Source organism: Theropithecus gelada, chromosome 9 (genome assembly GCF_003255815.1).
Source record: "Theropithecus gelada isolate Dixy chromosome 9, Tgel_1.0, whole genome shotgun sequence".
Classification (NCBI taxonomy): Eukaryota; Metazoa; Chordata; class Mammalia; order Primates; family Cercopithecidae; genus Theropithecus; species Theropithecus gelada.
This window is the reverse complement of record NC_037677.1, coordinates 11,201,793-11,217,006: the sequence shown is the minus strand read 5'-3', so window position 1 is coordinate 11,217,006 and position 15,214 is coordinate 11,201,793. Positions and strand designations below refer to the sequence as shown.

Here is a 15,214-nt window from a genome sequence, read left to right as displayed (position 1 = left end):
AATACTCTCCATATGGAAACAGATAACGGCTGCTGCAGTGGGGTGGGATTGACAGCGGTGCTACGGAAGCTGCCGTCAACTATTTGAGAAGCTGACTCTGTCCAGGTAACCACTGCTTGACGACTTTGTTTAGGAATTATCCAGTGGAACCGGTAGCATAATCATCTCTGTTGAGAAGGAATGGTCTGGAAGAGGATACTCTGTCTTGGAAGGTTTTCTGTTGATATTTCGCGACAAGCAGCAAATATTAGCTCTAGGTCAGTGCTGGAGATTGTAAAACAGCTCTGCATTAGTAACACTTTCCAGGCACAAGGAATGTATTTTCATTTGTGCCTGGTTTTGGTTTAATTAAATATTTTCTTGGTTCATACTCTCTAGTAGGGGTTATGTGAAATGACATTCTTTCTTCATTTTCTATGAACTGTACAGACTGATATTAACCCAATAGCAAAGAATTTTAAAAAGCAAAACAATTTAAACTTGTTGTCCTTGCCAGAAGCAAAATGTGTATCACACAAGACCCCACACAAGAACGACTCATGGTTTCTCTGCCATTCAACACAGCCCCTCTGCAGTCCCTGACGAGAACGATGGCACAATCTCAGCAATGCAGAGCAGAGCAGCGTGGACAGGGCGGGACACGGACGAGAGGACACACACACCAGTCATGAGCACGTGCTGAGGAGGACAACCATTCCCACTGGCCTGTTACTCTGCAGACCAAGGACAGGCAGGCGGTCAAATCAAAGTCCTTGTTTTAGGGGAACTAGGTCCTGGGGCAAGAGAAGCAGCATGAGGGGATGTGTGCGAGCACACGCGTCCTCGACCTAGGTGAAGGACAAGGTCAGAGCGAGGAGCTGTACCGGAAACGGGGGTCAAGGCAGTGAGGCTCCTACTTGGCTGCTGGAAAAGTCAAAGCTGGAGGCGGTTCTAACTGGAATAAAACATTGCGGCCGCCGCGCGGCTACCAGTTCACGGGCTCCACGCTAATCACGAGCCATCCCATTTGGGAGGTATGGTCAGCTAAAGCTCGGTCCACGCTTTTGCTTCTAGAGCTTCTGCATACAAGGATGTACTAAAACCTGGAAAATGTCCTAATTCTAAAAATGATCTATTTTATCAGGATTATAAAAGTGAATTTTTATTTGGATAAATTTTAGGTTCATTTTCTACCAAGTCCAGTGCAAGGTATTCTGAGCTTTTACAGTATGAAATTACTGGGATTATATTGCTTTAAAAAATTATACTGCCTGGTCACCCTTTCAAAACAGTCCACTTACTGAACCATGGCTTAAAATAGGGCAACAACTGTCAAGGACTCCTTTATTAAAAATGAGAACGGGCAGGTGCCGGGGTGTCCGGGCTGCATGGTAGCTAACTGGGCTCCAGTATCAGCAGCTCTGTTGGCTGTCGTGGATCTGCTGGGCTTGGCTACTCTCAGGCAACCAGGGAGTCCGAAACGGAGGGACAGGGAAATTACGTGTCCCCTCTGTGGGCTGAGGATCAGTTTCCCCAGTGCAGGAACCCATACCGAGCAGGAGTCTAAAACATGACTTATCCTCTGGCCGGCACACCGTTCCCCCATCAACCGAGAATGACAGGAACGGGTGGGCTGTGGAGGACAGAACCAGGAATTCTCTGGTGAGTCCATCCGTATGTTTTGGAACCAAGTACAATTTTCTAAGTGATTTGCTTCCAGCCTACTTCAACCTGCCACAGCTAAACAATGTCCCTCTGGATGGTCCCTGATGTAGAGTGACCCATACCTGTGGGTGCTTAATAAAGATTCTGATCATGTCAGTTCCGGCAGTGACTCCTCTCCCCTGTTTCATTTGCTTCTTTCCAAGGCCTAATTTTCTCCCGTATTTAATTGTCATGAATCTTTGGACTTTGGAGCTGGAGGCTACCTTTAAGAATCATCTGATCCAGAACTTTCCATTCTCAAATGGAGACTCCTGAGCCCAGAGAGGGAGCAGCATCTGCCTGACTTCCCACAGCTGCCTGGCAGCAGAGCTGGGTTCAGGCTTCCAGCCTTCCAGTCCATTAACTTTTCCCACTGTAACACCCTGCCTCGCAGGACAGAACCGACCGAAACCAAAGCAAACCAAACCAAACTTCTGGAAACCTGAAAATAGCTGCCAGCCACAGAAGCCCATGGATGAGCACACGCGCGGTGCTACACACTGAAGAGAATCTGGGGGTGGAGAGTGGTCGGGGGTTTTCTGTGGCAAAATGAGTGTAGGCAGCTTTTGCCTATCAAAGCATGTGCTCCTCCATCCCAAGTTTTAGTTCTCCCCGTGGCATATCCTTTTTCGGGTCATTTCTGGCTGACCACTTTCTGTGGAGAATTTGGGGGAAGGCTGTCCACCAGAGCAGCAAATACTCACTGTTGATGGTACCTGCTAGTGCATTAATATTATTCAGTCCAACAGTGGCTCCAGCCAGTCCTTGCAGAGTCCCAAGAGAGGTCAAGGAGTTCATGGCTGCACCAGCAGTGGAGTTTGGGGTTGAAGCAGCCACTGAAAAACAAAAGGAGGACAGAGAAGAGGGGAGAAAAGACACGAGGTGAGTGAGAGCCAAGAAGACTGGAAATCCTTCTGTCATCATCTCATTGGACGGAGCTGAGGAGCCGTGCTTGTGGCTTTGGGTGAAGGACATATGGAATTGTACTTGTGGCAATTTTGACAGATTTGGTGGTTAAAAAAAATCATCATAGCACTGTTTTGCCAATATAGCAAATACACTCACTGCTGGATGGTGGGGAAATCTGTGAATGGGAGGCCTGCCCAGCCAGCTTTATACATAACGAAGTTGGCAATCATTCTTTGGCTTCATTATTGGACAATATCTTGCTTAGTTTTTTTTTTTAAACCTATGTGCATGAGTAAGATGGGCCTTTATTTTTCCTTCTTGTACTGTCTTTAGTTTTGCTACCAAGGTTTTGCTAACCTCATACAATGACTGGGAGAGGGTTCCTATTTCTCTGTTCTCTGGAATAGACTCTGTAATATTAAAATTAATTGTCATTTAAGTGTGCGGTAGCACTTGCCAGTTAAATGTTCTGGACTTTCTATTTCTTCATGGGAGTATTTTGAAATAACGATTAAATTTCCCTAATAAATAGGATGACTGAACTTTTCGTTTCTGAATCCGTTTTATTAAGTTGCTGCTTTCTAGAAATTGCTGTATTTTGTTTTCAACTATATACTGGTATAAAGTTATTCATAATATCTTCAATAAACTTTCAAAATGGAAAACATTTAAATGTAAGACATTTCTTGGTCTGCCTGATCTGTCAGTTACTGGAAGAAGCATGTGAACGTCTGTCACTCCAACTCCATGTAAACATGCTTATTTTTGGAAATGTATCTTGAAGGTATATTTCTATGCAAGAGGTTACTACTTGCATAGATTTGGAAATGATCCTATCTTCTGGTGAAATAAACCTTTCTGGGGCAAGCTTTTGTTTCTAATTTTTCCCTGAAGTCTGTTTTGTATGATGTTTGGTGTAAGAAAGCACCAGCTTTTTTGGGTTTTTGCACTGGATATCTTTTGCCATCTTTTTACTTACCTGTTTATATTTTGGCTACATCTCTAATATATAGACAGGTTTAAAAACAACACAGCCTTATAATTTAAGTCTTTTAGTAAGGGCATTTAGATTTTGTCCTATTTGTTCTGCTAATATTACATTTTTTTTCTCTCCTTTCTTGCTGTCCTTTGAGACAGAGGCTTGCTCTGTCGCCCAGGCTGGAGTGCAGTGGCATGATCTCGGCTCACTGCAACCTCCGCCTCCCAGGTTCAAGTGATTCTTCTGCCTCAGCCTCCCAAGTAACTGGGACTACAGGCGCCTGCAATCATGCCTGGCTAATTTTTGTATTTTTATTAGAGATGGGGTTTCACCATGTTGGCCAGGATGGCCTTGATCTCTTGACCTCATGATCTCATGATCCACCCGCCTTGGCCTCCCAAAGTGCTGGGATTACAGGTGTGAGCCACCAAGCCAGCTAGGTTTGTCTTTCAATATCATTTCCCCTCTCTACTACTTTGGAAGTCATGCATAGTATTTCTACTCTCTTGTATATGGTCATAAAAACTAAGTCATCTTTAACTTATGAAAAGCAAAGTTACTTATCTTTGCCCTTTGCCAGAACAATTCAAGGATCTGAACATACTTTAAGGCAGAAGAGCCCCCTCTGAACCCAGGTGCAGGATATTCATGCATTTTACTTGTAGCTTGGTTTCAGTTTTTTATTCAGCACTTATTATTCTTTACAGCACACATTTAGATTTGCCCACATATTTACCACTTCCTTTGCTTATTATTCATCTTTCATCTGGGTTATTTATCCTTTAGTTTGAAGTTATATCCAATACAGCTTTATTTTGTGAGGGTCTATTGGTGAAAAAGTCTTTTACCTTTAGTTTGTGTGAAAATTACGTCTTTATCCTAGTTCATGAAATATTTCTTTCCTGGATATTCGAGATTGACAGGTTTTTCTAAGCACATTTTATGGCCTTCTGACTTCCATTATTACTGTTGAGATGTTAGGCACTGAGATGTTCGTGTTCCTTGGAGGGTGGTTTTTCTCTCTGTTTTAAAGATCTTCTCCTTGTCTTTGGTGTTCTGCATTTATCACTGTGGTGCTTCCAAGTTTAGATTGATTTTTATTTTCCCTGCTTGGAATTCATCTGGATCCCTGAATATGTGGATTTTTGTTTCTACCTTTTATCAGTTCTGGAAAGTTCTTGGTTATTAGCTGCTCTTATATTGACTTTCCCCCATCCTTTCTCCTTTCCACTAGGAATTTAGCTAGACCTCAGTTAGATCTAGTCCATGTCACTTAACCTCTCATGTTCTGTTTCTCAGTTGGGCATCATCTCCAAAATCTGTGTTCCAGCTCACCACATTGTCTTTCAATTGTATGTAATGTTCTGTTGAACTTACATCTCCAAATTTTACATTTTGGTTATATTTTTTCATTTCTAGAATGTTATCAACATGCTGGATCATTTTTCATAATCAGTTACTTTTTCACTTTTCAAATTCTTTTAATATGTAAACGTATTAGCTATACTTCCTTTCTGTTGTATGCTAATAATGCTAATATCTGAGGTCTAATAATGGTGGTATCTAATAATGTCCCTGCTATTTCTCACTCTTGGTGCTTGGTTTGCTTGTATATTTTGTGGGGTTTTTTTTGGTTGTGAACTTAACTATCTTGGAACTTTATTTCTAGGAATAATTTGAGGTCTGGGTTGAAGATGGGTTCTTTCAAGAACGACTTAACATTTGATTCTACAAGGTGCTGGAGGAAACTACAAGCTGGGGATACTTTAACTTCATGGCTTAGGATTTTTGGCCACTCAGACACAATCAAATTGGGTTGTAAACTCACGTGAGGGATGGTTTACTGCTACGAATTGTCAGAGGGAAATTCCCCCGGCCCTACCTAGCACTATGTTTTGAGATAGGCAGTTTTCCTTGTAGTTTTCTAAGGGGGGAACATTTTTTGTTCATCTTTACACGGAGAGTTTAGCCTTTTGGGGTTTCAACCTCGTATGGGGAGGGTCTCCTATTAGATACTGCACAGAAGCCTTGGACTTTCTTGTATTCTTTATGGTTGGGAAAGCTGTGCGAACAGATACTCGAATTTATTCAGTTCACCAAATATCCTTAAGGGGAAAGCCACATTCAATATGCTGCCGCTTCTCTGAGTTTCCTCTTTCACTTAGTCATTGATTTATGAGTATTTTTTGCTAATTGACTACTGATGTCATTAAATATATTTTTAAAAACCTTACTATACATTTCAGGGTTTTTCCCAGTGGGAGGGTCCTTCCAGCAATCTAGTCTGCCTAACTGCCAGAAATAGAAATCTCTCCTATTTGGGGTATTTCCTAGGGACTGCATCTGATGTCAGTCTACATGTGATGGTCCTTGCCAGATTGCTGTGCTAGTAAGTAGCGTGTTAAAGACCATCCCTAGTACATGTTTGAATTCTAAACCAGCAAAAGAGGCCTGAACATTTTCATACAATTTTAGGGGGCACGAGGGAAGTACTTTTAAAATAAGGATATCCGTGGGCCCTCTTTCCAGTGAAACAACCACAACAGATAAAATGATAAAAACCAACCACTTAAAAGTCTCTGGAAATTGTCCTAAGTACATACATGAAGAAATAGTTTTTCTCCAGAAGATTTATCAAACATTAGCAAGAACAGCAAGAATCCGTGGCATGTGAGCTACAACCCACAACCTACTCCCTTTCCTGGTACAAATCCCCTCCTCTGAAGCTCAGCATAAAGGAAGCTCTACCCTGGGCGGGTATGGCCAAGAAGATGGGGCTCCCTCTTCCCACAGCTCCAAACACACAGGGTTATGGTTTCTCCCAGGGAGGGGGAGACTACCAACATTGACAATTCAGAGCTCCCACCCCTGCCAGCTCTGTGGCAGAATTTCTATTCTAGGCCAAGAAGCAGAGGGGTCCCTTCCTCAGCCCAGCCTTTACTCATGGAGTGGAAGCTCTACACCAGGCATAGCATTCTGAGAGTACTAGGTCCCACTCAGCCCATCTCACTCACTGGGTGGAGGTTTTATGCTGGAAAAGGCAAGGAGAGAAGACCAGTTGCTCCTATGCTCACACAGCACCTTTCTTGTAGACCAGAGGTGTCATTCACAGAAAAGCAGGCCTGTCCCTGCACCACCTCCAGAGCAGGGAGAGATAGGTCAGAAGAACAAAGGGCTCTGTAACTTTCCCTAAGGATAACTAATTATTTGGAACAGAGTATGGGAAAGTTCAAGCCTAAGGCACTGTCAGAAACAAGAGAAATTTTGTTGATGAGCAATTAAGAGTAGGCAGTAGCTCCATGATGGCAAAGTAGACCAGCTGAAAGCTTAGCAGAGAGGGCTGGGAAAGGGACAGCCAGAAGGAGTCCTGCTGGGGTCAGAGCAGGCCTCAGGGACTGCCTGAAAGAGCACTCCTATGAAAGGGCCCAACCGCAATCAGAGCAGACTGTGGGGACAATTTATGCTCCAGGGCAAAAAATAATAGCGCAAACAATTGAAGATTGGTGGAGGCTAACAGCTGGAAGTGAAAACAACAGAGACACAGCAGCCAGAAACTTAACAGAGATCAGGCAAAGAGGCAGTGAAAGGGAGCTGTCTGGAAGAATTTTGTAGTTTAACAAAGGAAAAATAGGAATGTCACTCATAGCTCAAGGCTGTGGCCTCTGAGGAGTGACAGCAGAGGTGTACCGCAGGGGAATAGACTTCACTGAATTATTCTTGCTAAATCAGTAAGGAAATAAACACAAATGAGAAGCCAGGGGGGAAGGGGTGATGTGCAGTGGGTAAGGAGGATCAGCACCCAGAAGTGCTGTAACATCTACAGTGTCCTGTTGTTAAGAGAAAGCTATGATATGTGCAAGAGAACAAGAACATGGAATCCGTACACGGGAAAAAGCAGACAGCACACAACAGAAACTGTGTGTAAGAGGGCCCAGATGTTAGACTTAGTGGACAAAGACATGAAAGCAGCTATTATAAATAGGATAACAATCTAAAAAATCATGCCTAAAGGATTAAAAGTATAATTACAATGTTTCATCAAATAAAGAATGTCAACAAAAGGCTGAAAGTATTTAAAAAATTGGAAATTATTTTACAAAGTAAATTTATTTCCTTCAACATTCATAAATCAACACAGTAAGTGCCAGTAAATAGGACAGAGGCCACTGGCAATTTTAAGAAAATCATACTGCCTAGCATGTGATAGACATCTACCAGGCAAATGGCAAATGGCAGCATTTTAAAATTTAACTTTCAGTAGGAAAGTGATGGAAATAAAAATTAGCCTAGACAGTTCACCATACAAAAACAATTTTAAATGAGGGTAATTGCAGTGAAATAATCTGCAAAATACCTATAAAACTTTAATAAATAAATGTGACCTGAATTGAACTGACAAGTTTTAATGGGCTATATGTAATTTACTTGTGTCCTGATTTTAAAAATGGAAATTCTGGGGCTGAAAAGTAAAGAACCAAAATGAAAAATTCACCATAGGGCTCCACGGTTGGTTTGAGTTGGCAGAAGAATAAGTGAACTTGAAGATATATTGATAGAGATTTTACAGTCTAAAGGAGAGAAAGAAAAAAGAATGGAGAAATGAACAGAGCCTCATAGAAATATGGCACACCATTAAGCACACTAACACACATGTAAAGTGTGTAATGCATGTACCAAAGATAAAGACTGGAAAAAAAAATTTCAAGACATAATGGCTGACAGTTTCCCAAATCTGATGAAAGACATTAATCTACACATGCAAGAAAATGAACAAACTCCAAGTAGGATAAAGGTAAGGAAATCTATACCCAGGCACATGACAGAAATATGTTGAAAGTTTAAGAGAAAATCTTGAATGGAGCAAGAGAAAAATGATTCATCATGGATCCCAGTAAGATTAACAGCTGACTTCTCAGCAGAAACAGTGGACCAGAAGTTAGTAAGATGACATATTAAAAGTGCTAAAAAGAAAAAACCTATTAACTCAGAATCTTATATCCAGCAAAACACAAGACACAAAACACAAGACAGGCTGTTGCTCTTGGTCTCTGCAGCTTGCACCATGCAGAATGTCATCTTACAGCACAGACTTCACCAGTCTCCACCTTTTTGCACTGTAACTGGGGATGGTCACCTGCCTCTGTGGTGAGCACGGGAAGGATCATGGAAGTTGGCTGGCATGGGGCATCACTGAGAAAAGCAGGAAAAAGGGTCCTAGCTCACCCCCATTGCTACTGAAAAATGAAACTATAAATTTTAATAAAGAACACAACTCTATAATAGTTTCATCAGCTCTTTTCATTGGAATCTTAAAAACAAAACACAAAAAAACTAGAGGCAAAATGGGGTTTCATTAAACCTGCCTTGGACTCAATCTGTTCCCTCATCTCCCCAAGCTTCTGTTTCATTGTATTTAAATGGAGGAAGAAGAAGGGTACCTAATTCACCGGGTTGCTGTAAAGATCAAATAATCTATATAATGAATTTGGCACTGTATTTGGCACCATTTTTAGATCATCATCAGTTATTAGGTAGAGGTTGAACCGAACAGACAAAATGATATAGGATCTATTTTATGAAACAACGAAAGCAGGTAACACTTTTCTCAACTTTCATCTAAACATCTCCAACTGTTGATGACTGCACAGCCACTGGTCTGGCTTCTGTTGGAGGACCTTCTTCCACCTTGCAGGAAATCACAGGGAGGACCCTGTATGCCAGGCTGTAACCTTTCTCTTCCTATGACATCCACACTGTGAACTGCTGGCCCAGAGATGCTGCCTGCTGTGCCCCCATCCAGGGGCATCCAGAGTAGGGCCCGTCAGAGCCTGCTTCTAGAGAGTGCTTCGCCTCGGGGCAAGGGAGAAGAGGTGCTGGAGGACGCCAGGCCTGGCTGATCTTGTGCTCAGGGATGACTTCTCAAATCCTCCAAGTCTCCAAGGTAGGTCTGCAAACAGGTGTGTTGATGCCATACACTGCTCTTGTGTGGATGACTCCCAGTGGTAATGGCAAACAGTGAGTTGGACAGAGAGCTCCATAGGCACAGACATGCACATAGCCTACGGGCACGGGGGAAGCCTAGCTCAGGGGGCCACAGGAGAGGTGGAGGCAGCCTAGAAACTCCCTGGGCCACTTTTGTTACCGATGACAATGAATTGATATGCAAATTAGATCTCTTTACACCCTGGCTTCCTATTTAAAAACTGGGAGGTCGGCTACAGTGAACTGGACATAATTTCTTACTTCTAACTATGCTGTTCTTAGACAGTCCCAGTAGAAAGATGGAGAGAAGGTGAAGAAAAGGAGGGAGAAGAATCAAACATGAGACTAAGAAAAATTAACTAGATGACTTGCCTTAAAGTGGAAAGATGCTCTGTGCACTCTACATCATTGGACAATACTTTGAAAATTCACCCCAACTGGCATCTCAGTTGTAAGAGGATAGTTTTATTGCACATCTAGCCACCTTTACAAACCTTTTGAATGTTAACAAATAATCTATTTAAAGCATAAGAAAAACTCCAATTTGTCACACAGCCAACCTTGATCAAGTACTTAAAGACTGACCATTCAGCAGATGCACAATCGAGAGAGGTCCTAGACAGAGACACACGTGGTGCCACCAACACCCAGACTCTCCATTTCTGTGCTGGCAGACTGGCAAGATGCTGCCTCGGACCACCATCTGCATTCTTCCCACCTCAAATTCCTTCAGTCTGTGCTGAGAACTGTACCCTACGCTTTCTCACTTAAAAGTTTTACAAAATTCCAAAGGAGCAGCACCTCAGGAGAGGTGCAGTCTATAAATGTTGGCTCATAATCTCCCAGAGCACCTCTTCAAGCAGAGGCTGCACCATCCAAGCAGGAGGAGGCAGAACAAAGCCAAGAGGATCCCAAACGGAGGCTGCAAAGTGCACCTCACCTTGCTTGCACAGTGGCTGCAATAACTTGTATACGTCACATTTTAAGCCTGTTGTACCACTGGTTAAAACCTATCAATCAGGCAATGGACGTTCAGGCCAGCTGGCTTGCCAGGAAAGAAAATGGTCGAGCAGTCAAGGACGCCTTGGTTTTATCAGCTCATGTGGCAAAGTCTGTGGCGTTTTGTGAAAACTGTTTGTGGGGTAGGGTAGGGTGTGGAGAAGAGGAAAAGCGAGGTGGTCCAGAGACCCTGATGGTGAGGATATGGCCACCTTGGCCCTGGCCACAGAAGTTCTTTGCTTGTTTGACCAGATAAGCTCACTTTTGGAAAACTACAAATTGAGTAATCCCAAACACTAATCCCAACTGAGGGGACAGGATGGGTTCCTTCTCCTCAGAGCTACGTCTGGGATGAACACTACAACTAGAAGAGATTCTTGTCTTAGGTTAACGCTGTAGGTCCAAGACCGAGTGCCTAGGTCATTAGGTGCTAGAAGATCACCTGGAATAACTCCCGTATAGTATCTCCAACAGAGCTGAGAGCCGGACCCCCCAACCAGTGCAGGGCCTTCCTTCTCTTCCTAATCCCACTGACAATAACAGGTAATAGTACATCTTTCAGACGGATCTTTTACTGCAGTGGGATGCTCCCAGGCAAACTGTGAACTAGAGTCTTTCCTGCACGTGAAAGATGAAGAAGCAGAGGCCCAGAGTGCTCAAGGGACTGGCCCCGGTGTACCCGTGAGGGATGCAGGGTGGGCGCCAGCACCCAGGTGTGGCCATGAGGACTCCACAAGGAGGCCAGTGGCCTTTGCCACTTAGGGATACAGCAGTTGTGGAGGAAGGGCTGTTTGGAAGCTCTCTCAAACCAACCCAAATACATTTCCAGAGAGGCAAGGACCTGAGTCCACTTGCCAGGAAAAAGTTCTTTTCTCTGCCATGTGGATAACCTGGACCACCTCCCCCTAGCCCCTCACCAGCCTTGGATTTCCTATGGGAGGAGGGGTGACTAATCAGACTGGTAGAACCGGGAAGGACCTGCATCCACCGGGGCAGGGCTGGGGGAGGGGCACCAAGTTGAACCAGAAGCTGCCAACGTGTATTTGACAAAGGTGTTCCTGTTCTCTCTTCTCTCTCTGTTCCAACAGCGCCATTCCTGGATACGTAGATTAAGCTTATCTGGGGCCTAAGGGCTGTGTTTGGAGAGGGAGCTAATAATTACTATTATGTTCTCTGTTCATCCCCCAGCCAACCCAAGACATCCATGTCCTAATTTCTGGAACCTGTGAATATGTTAGGTCACACAGCCAAGAGAAATTAAAATTGTAGATGGAATGTGCTGTGGTTTCAATGTGCATTCCCCAAATTCCATGTGTTGGAAACTTTATCCCCAATGTGGCAGGGCCTTTCAGAGGTGATTGGATTGCGAGGGCTCTGCCTTTATGAATGGATTAATCCATTCATGAATTAATGGGTTGAGGAATTCATGGGTTATGTAACAGGAGTGGAAGTGGGGCTTTCTAAGAAGAGGAAGAGCGTCCTAAGCAAGCATGTTAGCACACTCAGCCCCCGGCCATGTGATGCCCCGCACTGCCTCAGGACTGCAGAGTCCCTCACCAGATGCACTGCCTTGACCTTGGTTTTCTCAGTCTCCAGAGCTGTAAGAAATAATTCCTCTTTAAAATAAGTTATCTACTTTCAGGTCCTCTGTTATAAGCCACAGAAAATGGACTAGGAAGGTTGCTGATCAGCAGACTTTGAGATGGGGGAGATTACTGTGGATGGTCTGGGTGGGTTCTTGTAAATCGAAGAAGGAATGAAAAGAGAAAAAAATCAGAGATGACAGCATGAGGACTTGCTGGCTCTGAAGATGGAGGAAGGGACCATGAGCCAAGTGAAGTTGGTGGCCTGCAGAAGCTGGGGAAGGAATAGATTTACCCCGAGAGCCTCCAGTAGGAACACACCCTGTTGACACCCTGACCCCAGCCCAGTGAGTCTGCTGGGTTCCTCATCTACAGAACTGCAGCATCATAAATATGTGTTGTTTTAAGCCATGAGGTTGGTGGTAACTTGTCATCTCAGCAACAGGAAACTAACATTCTCCAGCTCCACCGTACTGGGAAGAACGCTGACAGTGAGCGCAGCGAAGGTGTGAGCGCCTGCCATGTGCTGCTCATTGCCAAATGCACGTCACGTGCCTTGGCCCATTAAGTCCTTTACAGTTACCCTGTGAAGTGAAGTGGCGTGCAGAAGCTCACACAACTCTCAGTGGCAGAGCCAGAATTTAAACCCAAGGGTCTGGCTGCAGAGTCAGCATGATGTTGATGTGGAAGTCAAGATTCTATTTTGCCTCTTACGTCTATCTAGTGGCTACTGCAGAGATTTACTTACGGAAGCAGTGAACTTGCACTCACTCAGATTTGCCTTTAATTTTTTGGCTCTGTCCCTTCCAGTCTGTGAGACCTTGGGCCATCTGCTCCATTCAGCTGAGGCTTAGTATTTATGCACGAAATGGGAGTCACGTGCGCTGCCTCTGCGGACGGGCGCGACGGTCCGAGAAGGCGGCACTGATGTGTGATACACAGCGGGTGATCAATAAACGTGTGTTCAGTCTACATCTGAGGGAGGAGAATCCGGGTATTCCGTCCTCAAAAGAGGAACTGCATCTTTTCACTTCATTTTACAGCACTTGCAATGAAGATTCAACATCTTCCTCCCCAGAGAGGCGACTGGATGGATGATGACTAATTTTGCTGCCTTTCTCATTAGTCTGGCCATCGGGAAGGTCTGTAGCTGTGTGTACAGTTTTGAGAGCGTCCCGAGGAGGGTGACAAGACACGAAAACTGAGTTGAAAGAGAGTGAGCTGATAAGAGTAAAACTGAGCCTAGAGAGGTGAAGACTAAGGCAAGAAACAGTCTTAGGTCTTGACGTGAGAAAGATATTCTTCGCAGCTCAAGAGATCAAAATTAGGATCAGTGGGTGGAAGCTGTTCAAAAGCAGATTTTAGTTGGATACAGAGGGGAGCCGGCTAGTGAAGAGAAGTCTTCCGCAGCGAGCTGCGCCGCCTCTGAGGCACTCGGGTCCCTGTCTGTGGGGTGAGAAAGCAGATGCCTCCGACGTGTATCAAGGGGTTCCTGCAGACCCTAAGGCTAGGCTTGATGGCCACAAGGTCCAAAAAGCCAACTTTTGAAAAGCTCTTATTGTTGTGCCAAACACACTCTGGCCTCATCTCCTGGCAGAGAAAGAGAGGACTCCGTGAAGGCAGGATTCTAATGCTTCCAGGCGGAACTCTGGTGAAGGCTCCAACTTCCAATGCCCGCAGCACAACGGAACAATGTGAAAATCCCATGTCAATTTAGAGACCCGAGAACAAAGGATCTACATAAATACAAGCCCCATTAAGCTTCAAATGGAAACAGCTTTTACTTCCTCTAGCAGGGAAACCTATACAGCAGCTGCCACACCAAGCACACCTGACTCGATCCTAAATGACCAGATCACAGAGAAAGTCACTAAGAAAAAGCACAGTTGTGTGGTGTCAACTCCCTCTGGCCCAGGGCCCTGGGCTGCGGATGCTCTGCAGGCCATTTGGTCAGAGTTGTCGTCCCTTCTGCTTATGTGCCAGAGAAAATGGGAAGAGCTTCAGAAACAGAGTGGGTAAAGCCAGTTGCTGCCATGGTACGACTAGGCCAGGGCCAGAGAACCCCTCTGTTCCTCTGAGGCAGCTCAGAAGCGGGGCCGCCGAGGGCCACGCTCAGCTCCCAGGCCACCACTCTGCGCAGGCAGGAGCAGAGGCCCAGCCCAAGCCCATCCTGGAGAAGCCCACCTCCCTCCCCGGAGCAGGAGCGGGTGGGCAGCGGGAGCAGGGCCTGCATAGGGGCTCCAGTGGGCGTCTTATTCTTTGTAGAAGGTGGGATGGTGAACAAGACTCTTGATTTGGGGTGAGGCTGCCTGCTGAGGAACTTGGCTATTCCTCCATCCTTCTAAAGATTCCAGATCCACCACGAAAGGAAGAAAAACGGCAATGAGGGGCTTATCCATCTCTCACACTTGCCAGTTCTTTATTTAAAAGATACTTCCCACATGAATGTTCCCCTTCCCCCTCGCCTGGTATCAGCGTATCTGCAGGGCATGTCTAGCTAAGTCTGTCGCAGACACCAGCTTGCTTTCCAGGAACACATGCGTTAATGTTCCCATATTAACCCTACTTCCCACTTTTCCTGGATAGCAAAATACTTTTTTCTTTTTTAAGCTACAACAAAACATTAACAGAAGACAGCAAGAATTTGCCTTCGGTGCACTCATTAAACACTTCCCATAGAACAATTAGACAGTGAAAGCACAGTGGCTTTGTGGTTTAGGAAATAAAATCATTGTAAACACAGAGAAAATTGCCTGCATCGACCAAACATACTCAGGACACTGGAGCCCGCGGTTGCCGTTTTGCCTCAAAAGAGCGTGGATGCTGAATTCCAACTGCGCAGGAAAAGATTGTGAGGAAGTAGGATAATTAAGCCATGACACAGGCACTAGCATTATTAGCTAATCACAACCCTGGGGCATTAATACAATACGCCTCTCCTCCCATGGGGCCTAATTATTCCACAATAACCACACCTTTCATTTAATTTAGTCCCTCAAAGATTGTTTGGGCAGGGGGGGCGGGGTGACTGGGGGGCGGGGTGACTGAGGAGGGGCGGGGTGACTGAGGGGTGGGGTGA

At 44.8% G+C, this 15,214-nt stretch overlaps 1 protein-coding gene across 22 annotated transcripts in view; it reads right to left on the bottom strand.

The window, feature by feature from the left end:
• The window catches only part of CELF2 (CUGBP Elav-like family member 2), an 871,667-nt gene that overhangs the window by 19,791 nt on the left and 836,662 nt on the right, over positions 1–15,214 (bottom strand). For 18 of the 22 annotated variants that reach the window (XM_025397815.1, XM_025397819.1, XM_025397825.1 and 15 more), the window contains one exon: positions 2,400–2,519. In XM_025397815.1, the coding sequence (XP_025253600.1) occupies positions 2,400–2,519 (120 nt within the window). Of the gene's footprint in view, positions 1–2,387; positions 2,520–15,214 lie in introns of all 22 variants that reach the window. The other 4 variants (XM_025397814.1, XM_025397812.1, XM_025397827.1 and 1 more) reach the window with 1 other exon arrangement.